The sequence below is a fragment of the Notothenia rossii genome (genome assembly GCF_949606895.1).
Source record: "Notothenia rossii genome assembly, chromosome: 2".
NCBI lineage: Eukaryota > Metazoa > Chordata > Actinopteri > Perciformes > Nototheniidae > Notothenia > Notothenia rossii.
In genome coordinates, this window is record NC_136904.1 from 52,714,072 (window position 1) to 52,737,237 (window position 23,166).

The window sequence follows — 23,166 nt, forward strand, 5'->3', positions numbered from 1 at the left end:
ACTTCTATTTGTCTAATATCTAAAACTGGACCACTCCCTCCTTGGAGAAGGCCCAAGCTTCGGCATACCTCTTGTTGTTTTATGACCTATTGTTGACTACATGTTATTATTTATTAACTACAACGTCACTGAAATCCACATATCTGTATAATCGTGACACTCCCTCCTTTGAGCATAACATGCTCAATTAATATTGTAATGATTACCGTATTATGAACAGGACATGGAAATCCCACAACGTTGCATTAAATAAATATAAATTCTCCGTGTACCCACAAGGCGTACAAACATTTCATATGATGTATGGCTTTCTGATGGCATAAATGCATATTCACAAAACATTTTCCATTAGCACTTCTAATAGTTTACTTGTTTCAATAATGGCTTTTGTCATGGTATTATGCATCATCGTTGCTGCGAAAAACAATACCCCTGGTGTCGCTAATGCGTCTCAATAACTCTAGGATTAGAGGATTGGTTGACACTGCTGAACTAACATATGATAAAATAATCATTCTCCAAACTGGAGGGAAAATATGAACTATTCTCACAGAGGGTGACCTGCATGAAGGGCTGGTGCCCCTCACTCAAATGAGATATTGCCTTACGCACTACACTATAAATCAGTAAAGTTACTCAAGAATAAATAAATAAAGACTGATTCTTGAAACTGTTGTAAAAACCCTACAACTTCTTCATCAGTGTTATGTTATTTAATCTGCGGCTCATGCCTTAAAACAGACACTTCAGACCGATTATAAAATTGTGTTTATGAGAAAAATGTAATCTGACTCCATAAATCACATAATTGTTTGATTAAAAACTGCACTTCTGGCTAAGAATAAATGAAGTTCCCCTTTTAAACACAGCCCCGGTCTTCTGACGGGGTCTATCGATGTACTGGCTGGAAAATGTTGGGCCAGTCTGTCGCTCCGTCACAGTTCTCCCACTAACAGTCACTCTCTAGTTCTGCTGGGTTCTTGTTGACTTCTTCACTGGTTTGAGACAAGCGACCCTATCGGACACCTCCCTTTGTAGCCAGACTTCACCACAGCAGAATCGAGTTTCTGTTTTCAGGTCTGGACAGCTTCACGTCAGGTGTATCGCCGCCCCTTGCATATTTTGGGTGGGAGCCCGTCCTCTTGACCTCACTAGTTGTGTGGACACAATAGTTTTCTGTGTGGGGGAACAACATCACTTGTAATCTGTATCCTTCTCATAATTACAAAAATAGTCTGCTAAATGTTCTACTCTGCTACTTCTAATTGGTGGATGCTCTATGTAAATGCAAATTCAAAGCCAAAGTAGCAAATTGAATTTGCATTTCACGAAATGGCGATTGCCCTGTCTTTGTTTTTCCACATGTGGGGTGTAAACAAGATGGCACCCGATTATTTCGCACTCTGACCTGTAGACAAAGAGATTTGTCCATGCGGCTCTCAGGTGGGAGTTTAAACAATGGCGAGGTGATCTTTAAACGAACCGTAACAAAGTAAACCACTGGTGTGGTATTATAAACCCTGAAATCCAAGCCAACACAACACTTAGTTTAAAGGCCCAGTGAAGTGCATCTTTTTGCACCAAAATGAAATGGCAGTTTCATTCCTTACATATCATTGTGCCTGTTCATGGCTAAAATAATTTTTAATAATTCATAATTAATGAATGAATGAATTATTAATTTTGCCGTCTGAGCCTAACGGAAGTTGCAGACGATAGTGGCTGTGACGTCACAAGATGTACCCAGTTGCGATTGTACAAATGGCGGAGACTCTGGAAAGTGATACTAGTGTGAGAGAAATGATTGATTTGGACAGCTTTTCGGACAGGATAGATGAGGAAAGTGATCAATCTGGTGCACTTTGAGGGCAACATTAAGAGATTTACGGATACAGCTCTCAACACTCATATGAAACATATATTTCAATAATCAAAAAACATTGGAATGATTTCTTAACCTATTTTATACAACTAATATTACATAGATGGAAATATTTGTTTACATAGATGACCAAACCCACTGAGATAACTTAGGCTACAGTTTACCTCCCTGAGCTGACGTTATCTCTCTCAGTCCCACAGGAGAGCACTCTCCCTCTCCTTATTGTTCAAACAGCTAATCTCCGTTAGCTCCGAGCTAGCACCAGATGCTAACAACAACCCTGTAACTCTCTCAGTCTCTCTTTCTCTCTCTCTCGAATCGACCAGTGGCCTTTATTTATCATGATCAATCAAAGAATCTCCGAAACAATGACACCTGCCAGGCTCACCTTCATCTTTTGGGAACAGAAACATCGCCACTTCGGCAGACTTGACATTACTACAGCCAGCGGCAATGCATCGTTTCCCCTGTGTTTTTCATCCCTCTTTCTTCACTGTCGCCTCCATTGTCAGGTTTTCTCGATTGGCAATCACTTCCAGTCGACTCCGACACACTTTCCAGGAAAATACTAGCTCAAAAACGTTGAGAAATTCGACTTTGAAAAAGAGAAAAAACGAACGGTGGTGAATGTAAACAGTGCAGCGGCGTCCATCTCGTGACGTCACGCAGTAGATCGCAAGCCACGCCCACGAAGGCGAAGGTCGACTGCAGATTTCCCCGGAAAATTCAAAACTCGTCAAATTTGTTGCTATTCCAACATTTTTGATATGGGTTCCAATGGACAATTTTGGTCATTACTATACGTATTAGCATAACAGATCATGCACAGGTGCACACTTCACTGGGCCTTTAAAATAACAACATTTCTATCTAGTTTACTATGAAAAAAATGGGCTTTATCTTATTGATATCATCACTTAAAGTTAGGAACCCTTACGCACTAGTTATAAACCTGTTCACGTAATATTTGACTTTATAGTCGACTATGGGCTTTATCTTATTGATATCATCACTTAAAGTTAGGAACCCTTACGCACTAGCTATAAACCTGTTCACGTAATATTTGACTTTATAGTCGACTATGGTTAACTGTTGCTATTTGGACACGCCAAACCGGGACCAATATGGAGACCTATCAGCAACTAATAATAGACCGTCGTCTTATTACTGCACTGCTGTTGTAATTCCGATTACCGTAACCCACCTGCAATATCTTTTTTTAAAACCGAACAGTTTTAACCACTGATAAAGGCTTAGACCTTAACCAAGCCTTTTCTTGAAAAGGACTTTCTTTAAAGCACTGACTTCGGTCTTAACCCTGAGTTGATTCACTATGCCCTGCTGTTTTTCACTTACTCGGCCCTTAACCGATTCGCTATGTTTCCAGATCTTAACAAAAATTGTCAAATGGGCTATATACCCTTACGTCATAGGTTAACTAACTAGTAACGTAACAAGAGACACCTATGTGAAAACAGCAAGGCACCTATCCGAAGTACAATGTCCACACACATTCATATTTAAAATTCAACACCCACACGTGGTTAATAGCATACAGGGTTAATGGAACAAAAGAAAGTGTGAACTCACCCTGCTTGTGACAAAACAACGCCTCGTGGTTTTAGAGTGATTATTTTATCAATTTGGGTTGTTTTAACATTAAAATGCACAGCTATTTTCAGGATCCGCCGGCTGCCGTCAAACACACAAATCTAACTTTGCCTAGTTCAACTAGTGAAGAATCTTTGTCATAACAGGCATCTCCGTACCGATTGATTTGAGCTCTTGTGTGTCGAATGGCTGCAAGCGTCTCCAGGAAACAGCCGGTTGGTTTCTCTCCTCGGTCAGCGAGATCACGTCGGGGTCACCAGATTGTTAACTGTGTTCGTTATTCTCCCGTCCAGGAGAGAAGCTTTAAAAGGAGACTAAATGGAGTCTCTGTGAAAGTTCAATTGGGTACTTTAATTAAAAAAGGCGCGGGTTGGTCACAAGCATGATATTGTTCAGTCAGACAAACAGCTGTGATCCGCTCCTCGATAGGGAAGAGAAGAGAATGGATCTCTCCTCCGGTGCTGTTATATATCCTCTGCTGGCTCCTCCCCGCCAGCCGGCTCGCCTCGTCTCCAATGTCCGTTATTGCATTTAAACAGAGGATAGGTTCCTTTCACATTCAATATATGCTTAACACGCCGTTTCTCCTCATATTCTCTTTCATCACTTTTCATTTAACACATTCTAAACGCTGTAATCAATACTCTAAACAATACTTCTCGGCTCGTTTGGTTTCCGGTCATTCCGGATGTTGTCACATGCTACTCTCGTCTGTAAACAATAATGTATTCAAATAAACTGTACCTTCATTTAATATTCAGTATGGTAGTATCTCGACATCTATAGTTGTAGTGTTAAATCAGTAGGCTTCGGTTTGCACCACTCCATATCATTTCGCTACTAAATTCACCTCTTCAGGAAATCGTATATTAGCCACATGCTAAATGCTAACCGTAGATGAAGGATTTTCAGAATAAAAGCTTAACTGCTTGTGCACAATAATTTCTGGTTTTTCAGTATAAAAGAGCATTAAAACTGACGGCATGTTTAAACTACATTTCCCCATTAAATCATTGATTTTAATTTCTAACATAACTTAGATTATTATTTATAGTTTTGCTGAATAGTTTCATGTCCGCTTACCTTAGAAACGTAAAATGCCACGGCAGTGTGCAGATGGGGAGCATGTTAGCTTAGCTTGGTAGCTTCATCTAGCTCTGGAACTTTCAGCTCGGTGGCAGCAGGGAGTTGAACTCTGACGTCACTGTCGAGCCGTTAGTGGCCGACTCCGCCTACTAACGGGCCGTCTACACTACAGGCATAAAAAAATCTTGAAGCTGGGCGTGTCTGAAGCTTGGCAATTTTTTGCGACCAACAACCAATAACATGAATCTCCCGCCCCCGACATACAAAGCAATAGCAATGTTAAAACGAAGTAAACTGGATATAAACTCTCCAAACAGGCGAAAAACCTACCAGTTTCACCCACTGTCTCTGCCACCTCCCTCCATGCCTGGTTCCTCCGGTTTGTATCCCGGTAAATAGTTCTGGTCGTAAAGAACCGGGTGATTTGCTACCGTAATATCTCGTTTGGAATATGAGGAAATGAACTGCGGTCTGGCTCTCCCAGCTTGCACGCGGTTTGATTTGCTGCGCTTGCACTGGCGGGATTTGCATAAACGGGATTTGATTGGCTGATGCCAAGCATCGAGCCTCAAAAGTTGAACATTTTTCAACTTTTGATGCCGATAGATGCTCGTGATGCTTGCAAAGCCATGCCATGCTCCCCACAATGCAGTTCGGTGAAGATTAAAAATCTTCTACGTCACGGGCTGTGTAGACGGGCCGTAAGGGCTTCTCTGCAACTCTGCAGAATCCTATGGGGGACGTCGCGGACCCTACGTCCATTTATATATACAGTCTATGGTTCCGACTGATCACAACAATAATTAAATATTACTCTTAATACAACAAATAATTTACTTTGATCTATTTTGGGGTGCACATTTAACTGTTTGCTGTCCTTATTTCTTTATGTTAAAAACTGGTTGCCACTGATGGCAATGGCAATTGCCAATGGCAACCGTTACTGGCGAGCCCTGTACAAAAATGCATATTGGTATCCTTTGGTACCATGAGAATGAATGATGACGTGTCCATTTTTCTTTCTTGCAGACTAATGAGTTGGTGATGAGTTTAGAGGACGATGAAAAGCTCATTCTGCAAAATGAACAAACCCTACGAGCTGCTGGCATTGGTAAGAGTAAAAACAGAACTTTATTCCACTTGATCCTAAAATTAAACGTCAGTAATGATCTCAAATTTTATCATTCTTTTCAAATATATGTATTTGACTATTTTTTATATAATTTGGGTTGACACATACTAGAAATACAACAGAATTCCACAGCAACACAAACTACATATTTACTGCATTAGCTAAGACTAAATAGATCCCTACCACTAGTTTGGTGGACAGCATAACTACACTGTGTAGTCAATAAGTGCCTGCAGCTAAAATACTTGTGTCCTCGTAGATTAAAAATGTAGGGAAAAATATATTTTGGAAAACTAACAGTTGGGCCTATGAATATAAGCTGTATATTCCTAGAATAGAAGAAAATAACTTTAAAAAATTAATATAGTTGATCTGCTGCACGAAGTATAGTTTTATCAGAATTTAAAAATGTTTGTTTGTTGTTTCAGCAAATGAAACAGAAGTGGCCTTCTTCAGGAAAGAAGACTACGGTCTCTTCAAAGCAAATCCCCAAACTGCTTGGTAACCAGTACTTTGTTTGCTGTTTACTTGAATAACTACAGCAGAGGGGCGTTCTAATGGGACAGAGGTCAATGGGAAATTCAGAATGGAACCATCATGTTTTAATTTGGGGGTTGTTTTTAAAATATAATTTTCAACCACCCTGGCATGCCCTTTTATTTTAAATGTTTTATTTTTCTTCTCATGGTGTCCATGGACATTAGTTTCTGATATTGTTTATAAATATGCTGAATAAACTTCTCTGACAGATAAAGTTTTGAATGTTTTTACAGAGTATTCATATAGTAAAATGTACTGCAATATTTCAAAAACAATGGTAATCATGCTCAGTTTAACACGATCAGAACAGAGGTGTTGCAGTTTCTCCCTTACAGTACATCACATTTTAATAAAATGCCTCATATTGTACCCTGTTGCATAGAACATATTTATCATAGATTGAACTATTCATCGGCATCAACAATTAAAGGTACACAACTCCAAGTTTTAGATGACATTTACTATGCTGATCGGCCTCTTAGGAAAATGCTTCCCATTTTTATCTGCATTCAAGTTGAGTTTTGAAGGATTTAAATTTGATTGCAATATATAATATCTGCATTGCTCCATTTAAAGCTGCAGATGGTAACTTTATTACAAATCATTTGGCTGAGACTGTCACTATATATTATGCCATATATCCTGACAGTAACACAGAGAAGGATCTGCCTCCCCCCCAGTGCTGCAAATGGCATTGGTAATATCCAATCACGGGCAAAGACTCTGCAATCACTGCTGAGCTCTGATCAAACTCACAGTGGAATGCTGATCAATTATCATCAATATCCTGTTACCTTCAGAATCTGCCTTGACAAAAAGATCAATTTGCAATCTGAAGACATCTTGCATAAGTGTGAGGTAGAGGGGCAGGGGCCCAAATTCATAAAAGAGCAAGGCTACAATTTGTGTTACTAATGAATATATGCTTGGATTTACTTCTTGTGACAGATTTAAGGATATTAAAATGTATGTATTTAAAACAAATCATGTGGTTCCAAACCTGCTACAAGACAGTTAATTTGTATTTATTTGTATCTTGATTTGTATTTCTTAAAGTGCACCTATCATGCTATTTTTAGGCAATAGCATAGGTCTCAGATATATACAAATATATACAAAACATGTCTATGAAGTGTTTTGCTCAAAATACCAAACAGATCACCCATTCTAGCCATGTTTGTTTCTAGCCATATTCCTCTATTTCACTTCCTGTTTCAAAAGTGCTTATTTTGGGTATAAAGCTTTACAAAAATAAAAAAGGAGGGGGCTGAGCTCATGCGGGACCTGGCAGCTACTGTCTAAACTAAATACTGCCGTGATGAAACGCCATATCGTGGATTATCAAGGATTATTTCTGAAACAGTATGGAGCTCAAAGGCTTTCTCTCTTGCTGCACAAGGTGAGTTCCTTTTATATCCAGCTTCTTCACACACATGCTCTCCAGTACAGGTTAGCTCTGAGTGTTGCACGGCCAGATACGGCTCAAGAAGCTGACTCAGAAAAGGAAATATATGATAAATGATGATGTGATATGAATGATAATGGGACACATCAACGTCTGCACTCACAGTGCCGTGGACTTTAGGCTACGTAATGTTACTTTGATCCGGTTACTTGTGTTGTGGCAGATATTTAATTAAGCTTTCTTAACATAATAGTATAATAGTCAGATTGCTCTGAAGATGGGAGGTGATATTCTATTCATTTTCACTTTCAAACAGTCTGTGATTTTGACCGGCCGTCTTTCCTGCAACGGCAGTTTAAACTGTATTTCCTCCGCACACTGAGCTCTGATTGGTCAGCAGGCGGTTCTTTCACTGAGTTGATCTCTTATCCTGGAACCCTGCTCCGGTGTAGGCTAGCCGCTCAGCACAAGTTATCTAGCCCGCTAAAAAGTGAACCAGTTTCGTAGGACCGGAAATCCCTGAAGTTAGCTTGCTAAACGAAAATCCTGATTCGTAGTACAGGCCCCAGGTTAGCCGCTCAGCATAAGTTACCATGGGTATCTAGCCCGCTAAAAAGAGAACCAGCGTCGTAGGACCGGAAACCCCAAGTTTTCCCTAAAGTTAGCCCGCTAAACGAACAACCGGCTTCGTCTCACAGGCCTCAGGGGTCAATCCATTTGGAAAAACATGTTTTCATTAGTTTTGTTGAATAAAGATGCAATGTTTCTATCCTCTTTAAGGTTTGTATTGCCCAGTCGCTGCCATAGAGTCCTATTTTTTTTTTTGCCCATTTCAAACTTTTGAAACTCCTAATGCTGACCTAATAACTTGCCTTAAAAAATGTCTTCTTCCAATTAAGTATTTTTGGAGATTTGGAAGATTCCAATAAATGTATCAGGATCTATTTGGTGGAAGTATTTCTATTTAGTATTTAAAACATCACTATCCAAAAATAAAATAAAAAAGGACACTTATTCAAGCACTCTTTCTGAATATTAAACCAAATATCAGCTTCAGTAAAAGTACTGTATCCATAAAGGTTTATTCTAATGATAGGTTTTTCCGGTAATATGGTTATTTTACGATGGTTTCTCCCAAAACGTTTATTTGTAAGCGCACTCTTCATTTGAGTAAACAAAACTCAAAGTGCTACAGAGTAAAATGGTTATATGGTTATATATATATATATAGTAAAGTAAACAACATAATAAAAACAGTCCACTGTTGTTCTAGAGCAGAGGTAAAAACCTTCACGCGACCTAATGAACGACCTCGATGATATGTCAGTGAACCAGTAGAATTAAGGGAAGGGCGCTTTCGAGGGACGGGGGTCACAGGGTACAGCAGCAGTTGCATTCTGTACCCACAGGAGATGCGAGCGGAAGAGCCGAGGAGGGGAGAGAGGAGGGGAAGCAGCAGGCGGTTAGAGAAATGAGAACTCCTCTCCTCTGAGCAGTCATTTTAAAGAGATGTCCATTAATGATGACAGGAGGCACAGCAGCTCTCTGTCTGATGGACAGATGTGTTCATGATGACTTATATATTGACTTTAAATTCATTCACAGTGCGGTATGATGAGACAATAACAGGCTACAGATGCGGACACACACACACATTTATATTTATATAAATATATACAATTTCAGAATCAAACAAGTATTAGAACACTCTCATAACGTAACACTAACAGAGACTGGAAACTAAATTGGAAACTGGAAATAATAAATTACGGGCCAAAAGTTGTATTTACAAGTATTAAAAGTAAGCAGAGGACACCAAACCAACTGAGACCTGTCTGTCCGCTGCATCTACGCACACACTGTATCACACACACCTACACCACACACACCTACAGCTCCTAAAGCATATAATCAGGCTACAGCCGTTGTGTATTTTATTATGTGAAGCACTAAATGGTTTTAGAAAAATATTGACTCTTTGTTTGTAGATATCTACTAAATCAGGGGTGCCCAAACTTTTTTGAACCGAGAGCTACTTTTAAAGTTGCCAGTCTGCCGAGATCTACCAGTCCAAATAGAGAGGCGTAGCCATTACTGAAAGCCTATACTACCAGGTAAATACACACTTCCACTTGTATAAAACTGACCTTTGTACGATGAATACTTCATAAAATACTGCAGATCCTTTATCTTACCTCTTTCTAATCTACACACATACAAGTATTTAACTGAAGTTACACAACAGTGTTGTTGATACAGAGTTGAAGTTTATTGACACGTCACATACTACAGTGGTTAATTTTTTCAAGAAACATTGAACAGTGCTGCCACATATGACACAGGGAAAAAAGAAAAGACTCTGAAGCCTTTCTTTGCCATTATATAAAAATAGTGTTGCTAAAAAAGTATAAATTAGGCTTACTAATAAGACAACTCAGATCTGAAGCTACACAGGAATCTGCTGCAACAGTGCAATAAAAAAGACATTTTTGCATTTTAGTAGAGTATAAAAAGAAATGCCTTTTTAAAAATAGGATGCAAGCAACACTAGTTTATTAACCTGAATTGATAATAGACTATAATCAATTTAAGTTTGCATTCTTATACCATTTTGTACAATAATTATAATGAATAAGTTCAAACAAACTAAAACTTACAGCTGATTAATAACGGTATCCAACTTGAGTTTTTATTATATCAAAAACCTGTTGAAATGCTACTGTTATTTTTACTGTCCCCCAAAAGCGCGTCGGCAGCCTCCAGCAATGCTTCTTTCACAACTTCGCCGTCTTTGAAAGACTTCATGTGTTTCGCAAGCACGTGACTGACACGATAAGATGCTATGGTAGCAGCCTTGCTCTTGTTATTGGGCCTGGTGAAAATGGACTGCTGTGCATTTAGCTGTCCTTTCAGGTCCCTCACCTTTTGGGAGCGTAGGGCAGAATTAGGAGGGAATTCCGTCTCGTAGCGTTTGTGCACTGTTTTGAAATGCCACTCCTAAATTACCCTTCTTCGATAAACCCACGCTCGCATTGCAGATGAGACAGATGGACTTTGAATTGGAATATAAAAAAAGGAATACTTTTCATCCATTGAATAACATGGGGAAAGAAACGTCTGTAAATCAGCAGATAATTTGTTTTAAACTACCCAGTATGAACTATTGTATAGCCCTTATTAGAATCATTAGGTCCTTAAAGTTGTAAAATGCACTAAAAACCAAATCTAGATTTATGTTCTCTCTCCATTCATTTTACTGAGCCGAGAGTGGGAGTGCACATACAGGTTATTCTACTCTGACAGCCAGGCATGACCATGAATGTATAATAAGAACTGGATACAGCGTGGGAGGCGGGGCCTCATTCATTCCTATGAGAGTTGCTCATTGGCGCATGATGATAAAATGGCCCAACTTTTGAGAGAGCGAAACGTCACAGATTACCCGGCATGCCTTAGAAGTACCCGTATGTGCGCTCATAGCGCATGCGCTACTTTAACCAAAATGCCCCTTCACATCAAGCACGTCAATTTGCATACATGTAACAGCACAGCGCGTTCATGACAGCATGGTAATGATTTGTTATTATGCGTTCCTCTATGAGTTTGTTTTAAAAGAAGGAAAAGTCAAAGCACCAGGATAAGGGTTAAACAATAATCTGCTTTAATGGTAAAATATACAACATAAATACAACCTCAATCACAAAGTAATCCGGATTACTCCGGCTCTAGTTCCTCTCGCTGGGAGAGGTATTACCCCTTGGACAGCATGAGGAGAAAAGAGAGCGAACCAAAGGAAAACACAGGCTTTCATACTAAAAACACAGGAGGAGGTGTGTGGATGCTTCCCCCAGAGGTCATCTCATTGGGAGAGACCAGCACATTGCCTGTCGTACCCAATCAGCGCGAGCCAGAGGCGACCCTTAAGTTTGAAGCAATACAGCCCAATCTGGTTATTATTGTCTCGCATTCTTGCATAGAGTTTCTCCTATCCTCCCCCCCTCAGTTGTTAAAGCACCTTTCGTTTCACCTACTCTTGGCATATTTTAAGATATAGTTGGATTATACAAATATCACATGTGAGTTACCTTAATATCCACAATACCGAGGAAAACATTACTGCTATTCTTGATACAAAGTAATTAAACACACACATATATTTATGATGTAGACTTCCCTAATATTTGACATGCTGGAGATCTTTTAAGAAGAATGTCCCCTCCCCCAGCTCTTCCAATCTACTGGAATGCAGAACTGCTCTCTGTTCATACAGAGTAATAAAACATGTTTAAGCTAATTTCTCCACAATGTTTGTAGCAATTTAGTACCATCACATGAAAGAATAAACCGAGAAATCAAATAAAACACACAGTTATAATTTGAGCAGGAATCCCCTTCTAGCTGCTGCAACAGCCCTAAAGCATCTTTCACGCACCCACATGGCAATAGAAACAAAAGCAAACTGTGTGGCCTAATTCCCAAGGCCTCTTTATGGGTCTACAGGAAACTAATCATTAACTTTAACAAGACTTTAACTAAATTATCTGAAAATGTAACTGGGAATTCCCCTGTTAATTGCAAGGACTATTGATAATTAAGACCCTAGGGGCCTCTTCTTGGTATCTGCTAGGCAGAAGTCACTCAATGCAGAAATCACAAGTTTAACACACATTCTACAGATGTAGCAGTTAATTTCAGACTCCAGCTTACAGCTTCCTGCCTACGAACTGCCTAAAACCTGTATAGAGGAATGCTAAGCCCTCCCACTATTTTCCAAGAGGGCGTTGCCAGATTTTCAATTTCAGGTTTTAACCAGGAGATGGCGCTTCATTCACAAATACAGAAAGACAAGTTTCATGGACTTTCAGTTGTGTTTTGAAGAGCATTTGAACACATCAATATGTTAGATCAACTAAAGTATATCTAATCTTGTAATTCAATAATCTATAGTCTTTGTATATTAAATAATCATAATAATAATGTAAATGTTTACATTACACTTCTTTATTTGTTATGCTCATACTGTTACCTTTACAATCGTTTGCTTTAATATGCAGTATATTTTTTGTATATTTTTGTGTTTGCTTCCTCCTGCTCCCTTTCGGACACATACTGTATGATTTATTAATATGAAGATATTATTAAGATAAGATAAGATGTTACTTTATTGATTGAACATTTCAGTTTAGAATGTGCTGTCCCACGGTAATTCAGAAGGTTCACAGGTCACATTCCGACCATTATTTAAAACAATAGTTGCTTTCACACCGTCTACAGTTTGATTTGTATAGAGGGAGCTCTGTGGCTGAATGGCCAGCGATTAGGTGCGGCGCATTTATCATAGGTGATCAGAGCTAATTGCCTGCCGTCAGATTTCATTTAAAAAACAGATCTGATTTTAAGACTATTTCTGCGCTCATAAAGAATGATAAGAATAAGAATAATGCGTATTGAACTTGTTTAATTAATTAATGAGTTTATTTAACACTCGAACCGCCAATCGGGTCAATTTGTGTGATGTGTGTTGTGTGTGTGCAATGTAACTTTTTTTCAACAAAATATTAAAGTCTCCCAGACTGACTTTTCCTGAAAGTGTGTTATGTAGCACCCTATGTTGTTAAAAATTGCATTCTAATAGCGGGATTTGACGGGTTTAGGTAGGCCTATACAAAAACCTCTGGCGGTTCTAGTGTTAAGGTAATTAGGTACAGTAGAAGCCCTTTTTTATCAGTAACGAATTTAGCAGTTGAACATAAAAGTCAACTAACTGAGGGTCACTTGCAATGAAAGTGTTGTGTCTAACTGTAAGCTTGTCCCTCAGAGTAACCTACAGTTAATTTAGCTGCTGGAGAAGAAAGATCATGGGGGGAGTGGGGGAGAGAGCTGTGGTTGATGGGCCATTAATTGTGTAAATACACAGCTGAGAGCTGCCGTTTCATTCAGACTGTTTAAAAAACTGTGTGTGTGTGTGTGTGTGTGTGTGTGTGTGTGTGTGTGTGTGTGTGTGTGTGTGTGTGTGTGTGTGTGTGTGTGTGTGTGTGTGTGTGTGTGTGTGTGTGTGTGTGTGTGTGTGTGTGTGTGTGTGTGTGTGTGTGTGTGTGTGTGTGTGTGTGTGTGTGTGTGTGTGTGTGTGTGTGTGTGTGTGTGTGTTGAAGGATTATTTGAAGTATTAAAGTAACGTGTTATGGCAGGAAAGTTAAATCTAGTATATTCATTTTAAAGTCACCTTATATATATTCATGTGTGTTAAATTTGAAGAGACAAAGTATATTTTCCCTCCCCAATATATTGAGGTGAAGTCTTTGTGTTTAGAAAGGGATGTGAGCAGGGGACATCCTTATTTGGGGATAGCACCAAAACTCTGGAATGTTTCCCTCATAAAAGAAGAGGGTGCGTTACACATGCTTAGGGCAAATGTGTGTGTTTTCATTGCAGTAAATATATGTGCTGCGTGATTACTGTTCAACTATATACCTCTGTTTTTATTCTTTCATGTGTGGGTACTAAATGGCTACAAACATTGTGGAGAAATTAGCTTAAACATGTTTTATTACTCTATATGAAATAGAAGCAGCTTTTATGAAAGGGACGAGAGAGCTGGGGGAGGGGACATTCTTCTTAAGATTTTCAGCATATCAATTATCAGGGAAATCTACTTGTTTTATATAGAGGTGTGTGGTTAATTACTTTGTATTAATAATAACAGTATGTGTAAAGGAAGATGGAAATATACAATGTGAAACCTTTTATTTGAAGTAAAGATGTGAACAATAGCTCAAACAAATGGAAAGGCTGCAGGACAAATGAGTGTGTTCTCTATATTGGGCCTGTGTGAAGTTTGACTATTTGAAAAGCATCTCTAATACTGCTTAAGAGCATAGGTAATGTGTTCCTCGTTATTATTGATATGAAAGTGATTTACATGTATTACGTATATTTAGCCAACTATAACAACTATATCTTAAAACATACTTTTAACTTGTGTGTGGTAACCTGAGGGGGGGAAGATGGACACAGGGACAAAGGGCCATAAAGGGGATGTGTGTGTGCTGGCTGTAAGATGTGAAATAAGATAAGGAAACTTGTTGTTTAGAGCAGATTCGTACCAGACCCCAAAAGGTGTTCGTCAAACTGAAAGAGACTTTTTGTTTCCGGGTTTCTTCTGCTGTGTCGCACTGATTGGGTGCGACAGGCCATGTGTTGGTCTCTCCCAATAAGACCTCTGGGGGAAAGCACGCACACACCTCCTCCTGTGCTTTTAGTATGAAAGCCTGTGTTTTCCTTTGGTTCGATCTCTTTTTCTTCAGGTTGACCAGAGAGTAAGACAGGAGAAAGAGCAGGAAGTAATTCCTTTGTATTTGTATTATTACTTTGTGTCATTAAAACAAGATTATTGTTTAACTTGCATTCTGGTGTTTCTTAATCCCTTCCTTTTTAAGAATTTACCCAGTTTACCAAACGACACGCGGAGACGAGGTTGGTTTTAAACATCCTTTCAATCTCCAACAAATGGTGACCCCGACGTGTCTGAGTGGGGTGTTTCAGGGAAGAGACCACCAGCAGCAAGCGGACGGAATAGTCCAGGGCTAAACATCTCGGCCTCTTCTGACAACTAAAAACAGAGCTCTGTACAATACCAGGTGAGCAGACACCAGTTTAATTCGAAATCTGTGATTTGACCATATTCCAAATGTTAGGGTTGTCAGACGAAGTTTACAGTGTTTTTATAGTAACAATACAAATACTTGTTTTAGTTGTAAAGTAGGATATTGAGTTCCTGCAGCCGGAAGGGTATTGAAGTCCCTGGCTTAAAAAGTGGAGGTATAGAGTCCCCACAGTTATGCTGTCTGGAGTAGTTAAATGGTAGTATTAAGTCTCCATATAAGACTGACTCAAAATAACAAATTCAAAGCTTGACGGGGCTGGAGATTAGTTATTTATGTTATAAGTGATCCAAAGGAGAGTAACGCAAACTTCAGAAAGTCATTCTGAAGTGACCGGGCCTCACTATATCCTTTGTTGTGTTGGGGTTGGATCTATAAAGCCAAACGTCACGATAAAGAGTTCTGTAAGCCTGGGTTACGACTCCATGTCAGCGTCACATTGTTGAAAGACGGTGTTGAAGCGCGCTGAGAGGCTTGCTAAAGTTGTTGGAATAAACATCGGACAATAAAAGCTGAATAGACTGTACGGGGAATTTTTTCTTTGAATATTTACTAATAACAAAGACAGTAATTCAGATGAATAGATACGAAGTCTATGAATATTTACTGGTAACAAAGACAGTAAGTCAGATGAATAGATACGAAGTCATAATGAAGGGAGAATTTGAACGAGAGGAGCGTGAGTTAAGAGCTTACGAGAACAGTGGGTTCAAGCAGAAAAATTGAATAAAAGGATAGCAGAAGTGTTAATTGTTGAAAGAAGCCCCCCTTCGAGGCTGAGAGCTGCAGCGGGGGAGAGAGAGGTGGGTGTCAGTATTTGTCTGTGAGAGTTCCCCCCCCTTTTTCCTCTCGAGAGCAGCAGCGGCCCGGAGAGTGTCTGCTTGCTTTTTCTCTATTGATCTGAAGTTGGAGTGAAATACATAGAAAATTAACAGATCAAGGTTTGATTTGAAGTGGTAGATATATTGAAATAAATAAGAAACAATGATTTGCTGCTATTTAAACATAGTCTTTGAGAACTGATTGATACCGTTGCATTGCGTTGTGAATTGCATGGTAGTTGTCATTAACTGAGACTTGTACTTAATTATATTCCAAGGGGAAAATTATATTAAATACAGGAACAAAAGAGTAGAAAGTAAAGAGAAGGTTTTTGTAAGTTTGTCAGAGGGAATCTGTTAATGTTTAAGCATGACAGAGGTCCTGCACGAGGTTTTGCTCCAGCCATCTCACACGGTTACACAAAGGGGTGATTTATGAGAAACTTGTGGTCAGGAGAAATTAGATGTTTTGGGAAGTAGAGAGAGAGAGAGAGAAAAGTAAGGTTGTTGGTAAAATATAGAGTAAAAGTTATATAAAGTTAACTACTATTCGGGAGAATGTCATATTGTTGAATGAGTAACCTAAAATAAATGAAGATGGTGAAATAGTTTGATTAAGGATACAACCGGTAACTACTGATTAAATACACAGTGATGGTGTACATGAACATTGAGAGTAGATTAAGTTGTTTTGTTCTTCATGCTTTTCACCAGAAGTCAATTGAATTGTTATTATGTTTAAGTAGTGTTGTTTTGTGTTATATTTCTAGACTATTATGTACCCACATGCATGTGGTTTCTTTGTCCCAGTTCATTTTAAAGTCAGCCGCCTCATGGCTAAATCTATTTGACCCCATGAGGTCAAGAGTCATTCTGTTAGACCACCATCTTGTGAAAGACAAATCATTGTTCTTTTGTCACATTTTGAATTAGAAAAGAGTTAATTTTGCTAGATCAATTTATCTATCAATGTTGTAGTGGGAGTTTTGTGTTTGCTAACATTTTTAGGAACGACAACACCAGGAGATGAGTAAACTCAAGAATCCGTGGAGTGTAAATACTTTAAGAAAAACACATTTTTATACCCTAACTGTTTGCACATCATAGACAAGGAATTTACACGATATAAATAAATATTCATCAAAAGTAATAAGTATAATGGAAAGTAGACATAGGCCTACACTTGAGTCAAATTATATTACTGTGATCTGATCAGTGTGCTCTGCAGGTTTACTATTGTTCTAAGTAACAGTGGGATTTAAAATATTGGAGAAAGTATGGAGATGTTATTTCGTAGTGTGTGAAATATGTGATGCTTGAACCAGGTATTTCAATTTATGGAAGAAAATGGTTTCCTGAAAGAGTCAGGTTGGGTAGATATGTAACAATGGATGAAACAATTTATAAAGGGAGTTTTTGTAATATCATTAGTAGACATTAATGGTGTTGTTTAGATGGCATTTAGCAACTAGGACAGATAGTATGATTACAAAGAGACAGAGTGGAAAGGGTTGGATTGATTTAATCTCAGTGTGCTAGATTTCTTATGGATAATGCGTCCCGGGACCGGGACTCCCCCTCTGAGTTAGAAAGGCTACGACCCCGTCCCTCCAAGCAGACAAAAGACCTAACCCAACAGGAGACTCCTCCTTCTCCATCAAATAGACAGAGAACTAGAGCTGAACCGTCTCTACCTGAGGCATCCAGAACCAAACCGCTTGCTGACATACAGAAATACTCTCATCAGTTCCTCAGACAGGGCATGAACCTGAGCCACGAGATTTGGCACAGGAGCAGAGTGGGGGACATGAGAGCAGAATCCGCCCTCCATAAAGCAGCAGAGAGACTGTAAAGGAGGAGATGAAATGCAAAGCAGTGCAAAGAACAGTGGCATGATGTGGGCTGCCGATGTGACTGGGCCAAAGGCTGCCTAAAACAGTTACAGCGGATGGATTCAAGAGCTGATGGACTGAAGAGAAGACAGAATCAGAGGAGTTGGCATAGTCGATTTGAAGTGAGGAGGTCGGGGTCACGGCTTGAGACAACCAGGGGAGGAGAAAAGGAGAACAGGAATGAGTGAGTTTACACATAAACACACTTATTCAAAAAACGCACATAGAAGACACCACATTTAAAGAACTTGAATTGACTTGATAAATAAGTAAAGATAAAACGAGGTATTAACCATGAATTAATCTATTGGTAAATTTAAAATAGCAGTAAAAAGGAAACCATTGAAGTAAAAGGAAAAAATCATCCTAAAAACACACTGAGGGTTAAAGGGGGAGACATGAGGGAAATATGCACTACACTTTAAGCAGGGGGTGTTTTGGAGTAGCACAGTGTAGAACCATATTCTTCAATCTTTCCATCATATTAATAAATGATTCTTTAAGAGATTTTGATTCATGTGTGAATAAAGTAGTGATCTCATTTGTTATAATATTGATTTCACCATTGTGGCATAGTTATTACCATAGGAGGGCTTTAGGATGGAAACTGTTTTTAATCCTTGATAAAGTAAAGGGTGATGGTTGCATGTTCGGACACCCAAGGTTCCACACACTGCTAAAGAGTTTAACATTGTTTTAAAGTAGACCAGAATTGAAGATAAATGAGTATAATGAGCTATCAAATGCAGAGCTACACAGATCCTAGTAATGTTTTGACTTAAGATAATAGTTATGTACACAAGTTTCTGAATTAGATTTCTTAGACATTTTAATACTACTTAGTTGTAAATAAATTGCAGTAGTAGTAGTACTATTATGAAGTGAGTTTTGTACCAAGTTTCCGGAAATGTGGGAAGCAGCCGTCCCGATGACAAGTTAGAGATATTTGACTTAAAGTGGTAATCGTGAATTGATAAATGATGGCGCTCCATATATGACTGATTTTTTGTAGGCAGAGGATACTGGCCTTTGCTGAAATATCAAAGTTTCTGCAGAGCACGACACATGGCCAATAAAACTGAGACCAAATTACCTTTGACCCTGACTGACAGTGTGACTTGAGAAAAGCACTATCAATGACTGACTCTGGGGCTGACCGAACTTAACTTTACAACCTGACAGAGTGAGTGTGAATGAATTTCTGCATGTGATCAGTGCAATTGCATGATTCTAAAACAATGACTAACCGAGCATGTTTTTAGACTAACACATTATTTTGGAGCTCCATGGGAAACACAGGTTTCCTACATATCCACACATTTGGAAAAACGCACATGTGACCCGTTTCTAATTCCCACAGGAGTTGGCGGTTTGCAAATGTAAAACTCAAACTAAAATCTAAAGATTCTGTTTCTTTTAGGACTGCCAGCTGGAAATGAACACTTATTTTCCCTGGAGTGTTTACTGTGAAAAATAATGAATGTACTTTTGTGAATGATGTTTGGTATTTTCTTGTACCCACTGGTTACCTGAAGGTTTTATTCCCATACAGCAGTTTGTTACACATGTGTACATGTGTAAAAAGGGGGAGTGTGGGATTTTTTCATTTAGGGACTGAAAGAAACCTGCCGCCCCAACTCAGATGTTCAATCTGACCATTGATTGACAGTTTTAGATTTAACCTGCTCCATATCTGGGGATAAGATACTGTTTGATTAATGTTGACATGTTTCTAATATGGATTGAGTTATAACAGGTAACACAGATGCAGAATCAGTGGCCAAGGGGCTACTGCGAGAGATGTCATTCCAGAAGGGAATACCAGAGAAGTTGACCTGTGATAATGAAACAATTTTGTAATATTTCAACAGGTATTAAAGTAACTGAGGTTTGAACTGTAGAAAGAAAATATTACAGTTAAGCTAAAACATAGTAATGTAATGAGATTTAATTTAGACAACATCTTGTAACTAGCCTGGTAAAGAAGTAAAAGCCATAGACTTTATTGAGGTAACATTATGGGGATACATTTAATTTAAATTCATAATAGAAAGACATTTGATGACAGTATGTTGGATTTCTGTATTCATTTTTCAGCTTGATAATATCTATGCAGTGACAGGTAGAAGCAGTCTCGCCTGGAAATTATTCACTTTGTCAGTATCATGATTTTTAGTTGTTTTTAATCCATAACATTAGTGTGTTCCATTACCAGAGACATTAGCAGTTCATATTATATTTAGATTTTAAATAGGATCTCAAGGATTTCATTTATAATAACACAGATGCTTGTCAGAAATTCAGATCTATTCAAATATGTTATTTAGTTCACCTGAAGATGTTGGGGTTTATTTTGTTGACACAGGCCAAGTATTAAGATTCTGAAGCGGCACTGGCAGATAGGAGGTCTGCAACTAATTTAGAAAAAACCTGTTCACAGACAGCTGTTGTTTTAAGACCCCCCACCAACAGGCTCCAAGCAGCCTACCAGTGGTGGGTCAAACACCTGAGGGCCCAGAAGCCCTGAGCGTAGACTGGAGGGGTGGGTATCAGATTTCTCCACACAGGTTCCTGACGCCAAAAGGGGGACCCGAGGAGCAGGAGGCCGACACAGCGGAGTTCGTCTGGCTGAAGGTCAACAGGCCTACGTGGCTCAACCCCAGGTTCCCCGGTCTCTAGAGAGTGACCCAGAGGACATCTCATGCCGTCCGCCGAGGAGCAAAGGGGGACATCTGGTACTACTGGAGCCAGTGTGCGGCGAGGAAATCACCGGATGGCACCATGGAGGACATCAGGACGGACCTGGCTATCATCAACGAGGACATCCCTACAGCAGACGACTCGGAAGCTGGCGTCAGCGGGCTGGGGGACTTCTCGAGGCAGCAGAGGAGTCTACTTCTCTCTGATCAGATTCATCAGTTCCACCTTTGAAAGAAAGGCCGCATCTCCCCCTCCCTATCAGCTGCCCTTGTTGGCGTATTCCTTTGAGGGGGAGGGGGGCCCTGAGGATTCAACAACACGCAAGGATGCTGCTTTCTGGCACTCAGGCAACCACTCTGATAGAAGGGGACAAAGTATATTTTCCCTCCCCAATATATTGAGGTGAAGTCTTTGTGTTTAGAAAGGGATGTGAGCAGGGGACATCCTTATTTGGGGATAGCTCCAAAACTCTGGAATGTTTCCCTCATAAAAGAAGAGGGTGCGTTACACATGCTTAGGGCAAATGTGTGTGTTTTCATTGCAGTAAATATATGTGCTGCGTGATTACTGTTCAACTATATACCTCTGTTTTTATTCTTTCATGTGTGGGTACTAAATGGCTACAAACATTGTGGAGAAATTAGCTTGAACATGTTTTATTACTCTATATGAAATAGAAGCAGCTTTTATGACAGGGACGAGAGAGCTGGGGGAGGGGACATTCTTCTTAAGATTTTCAGCATGTCAATTATCAGGGAAATCTACTTGTTTTAAATAGAGGTGTGTGGTTAATTACTTTGTATTAATAATAACAGTATGTGTAAAGGAAGCTGGAAATATACAATGTGAAACCTTTTATTTGAAGTAAAGATGTGAACAATAGCTCAAACAAATGGAAAGGCTGCAGGACAAATGAGTGTGTTCTCTATATTGGGCCTGTGTGAAGTTTGACTATTTGAAAAGCATCTCTAATACTGCTTAAGAGCATAGGTAATGTGTTCCTCGTTATTATTGATATGAAAGTAATTTACATGTATTACGTATATTTAGCCAACTATAACAACTATATCTTAAAACATACTTTTAACTTGTGTGTGGTAACCTGAGGGGGGGAAGATGGACACAGGGACAAAGGGCCATAAAGGGGATGTGTGTGTGCTGGCTGCAAGATGTGAAATAAGATAAGGAAACTTGTTGTTTAGAGCAGGTTCGTACCAGACACCAAAAGGTATCGGGTTTTCGTCAAACTGAAAGAGACTTTTTGTTTCCGGGTTTCTTATACTGATTGGGTGCGACAGGCCATGTGTTGGTTTCTCCCAATAAGATGACCTCTGGGGGAAAGCACGCACACACCTCCTCCTGTGTTTTCAGTATGAAAGCCTGTGTTTTCCTTTGGTTCGATCTCTTTCTCTTCAGGCTGACCAGAGAGTAAGACAGGAGAAAGAGCAGGAAGTACTTCCTTTGTATTTGTATTATTACTTTGTGTCATTAAAACAAGATTACTGTTTAACTTGCATTCTGGTGTTTCTTAATCCCTTCCTTTTTACGAATTTACCCAGCTTACCAAACGACACGCGGAGACGAGGTTGGTTTTAAACATCCTCTCAATCTCCAACTGTGTGTGTGTGTGTGTGTGTGTGTCTTTCATGAAGTGAAGGAGGTTTTCCTTCTATAAAACAGCTGTGGGCAGCAGTGAGTGTCACGGACATGAATTCATAGATCAAGGCAGACTTGTGCACACACTCTCCTGTCCTACAAGGCGACACGCCCGTTCTAAGCCGTGTCCCTCACTCCTCACATCCCTAGCTGCATCCCCACAAAGTGTTGTTACATCGTTTCAGATGTCATGTGCAAACTTGTCACCTTTCGGTGAAATTCGCCGTTTTCAATCCAAAATAGGTCGTTTGTGTGATTCATGTAGATCTGCAATAAAAATATTTTGGGGGTCTGGGACCCCGAGTAATCTGCGGCCGTGAGCTGTTATGTGCCATCATGACACGCATGGCGTTCTTTTTTTTATATATTATAATGAAGTGCGAGCTGTGTGCTCGAGTCTTCCTGCCTGCTCTCATGGATGTATAATAAGGCTCTGCTGCTCCGAGATGATGGTCAAGCTTCAGCAGCTACATTACCTACGGGTGCGTTCGTTAATATTAACTGCACGTCCGGAGTCACTGTGGCACAGACTGGACCGCTGGTGAACAGCTGTTAGAACGGGCCGTTCAGGTGTTCAGAGCAGAGCTCCCTGTCGGAGCGGCTGAGCGTGTTGTGAACTGAAACGTTTTTCTGTGGCAATATTATTTAAGGAATCGTTGAGCTAGCTAGCTAGCATACATTGTCACTATCTGCTAACGTTAGCTTTAGCCTTCTATTTCTAATAGTTTTTTTCATAGGCTATAAACAGAGGTGGTGTATATATATAGGCCTATATATATA

The 23,166-nt window shown here is 39.5% G+C and overlaps 1 protein-coding gene across 1 annotated transcript in view; it reads left to right on the top strand.

Annotated features, from left to right (window-relative positions):
- Nucleotides 1-22,240, top strand: part of cUnh2orf76 (chromosome Un C2orf76 homolog) — a 37,692-nt gene extending 15,452 nt beyond the window's left edge. The window contains exons 4-5 of the mRNA XM_079667259.1: nucleotides 5,609-5,690; nucleotides 6,140-22,240. Of these exons, the coding sequence (XP_079523385.1) occupies nucleotides 5,609-5,690; nucleotides 6,140-6,216 (159 nt within the window). The 3' untranslated portion in view covers nucleotides 6,217-22,240. The remainder of the gene's footprint in view (nucleotides 1-5,608; nucleotides 5,691-6,139) is intronic.
- Nucleotides 22,241-23,166: the final 926 nt, after the last annotated feature.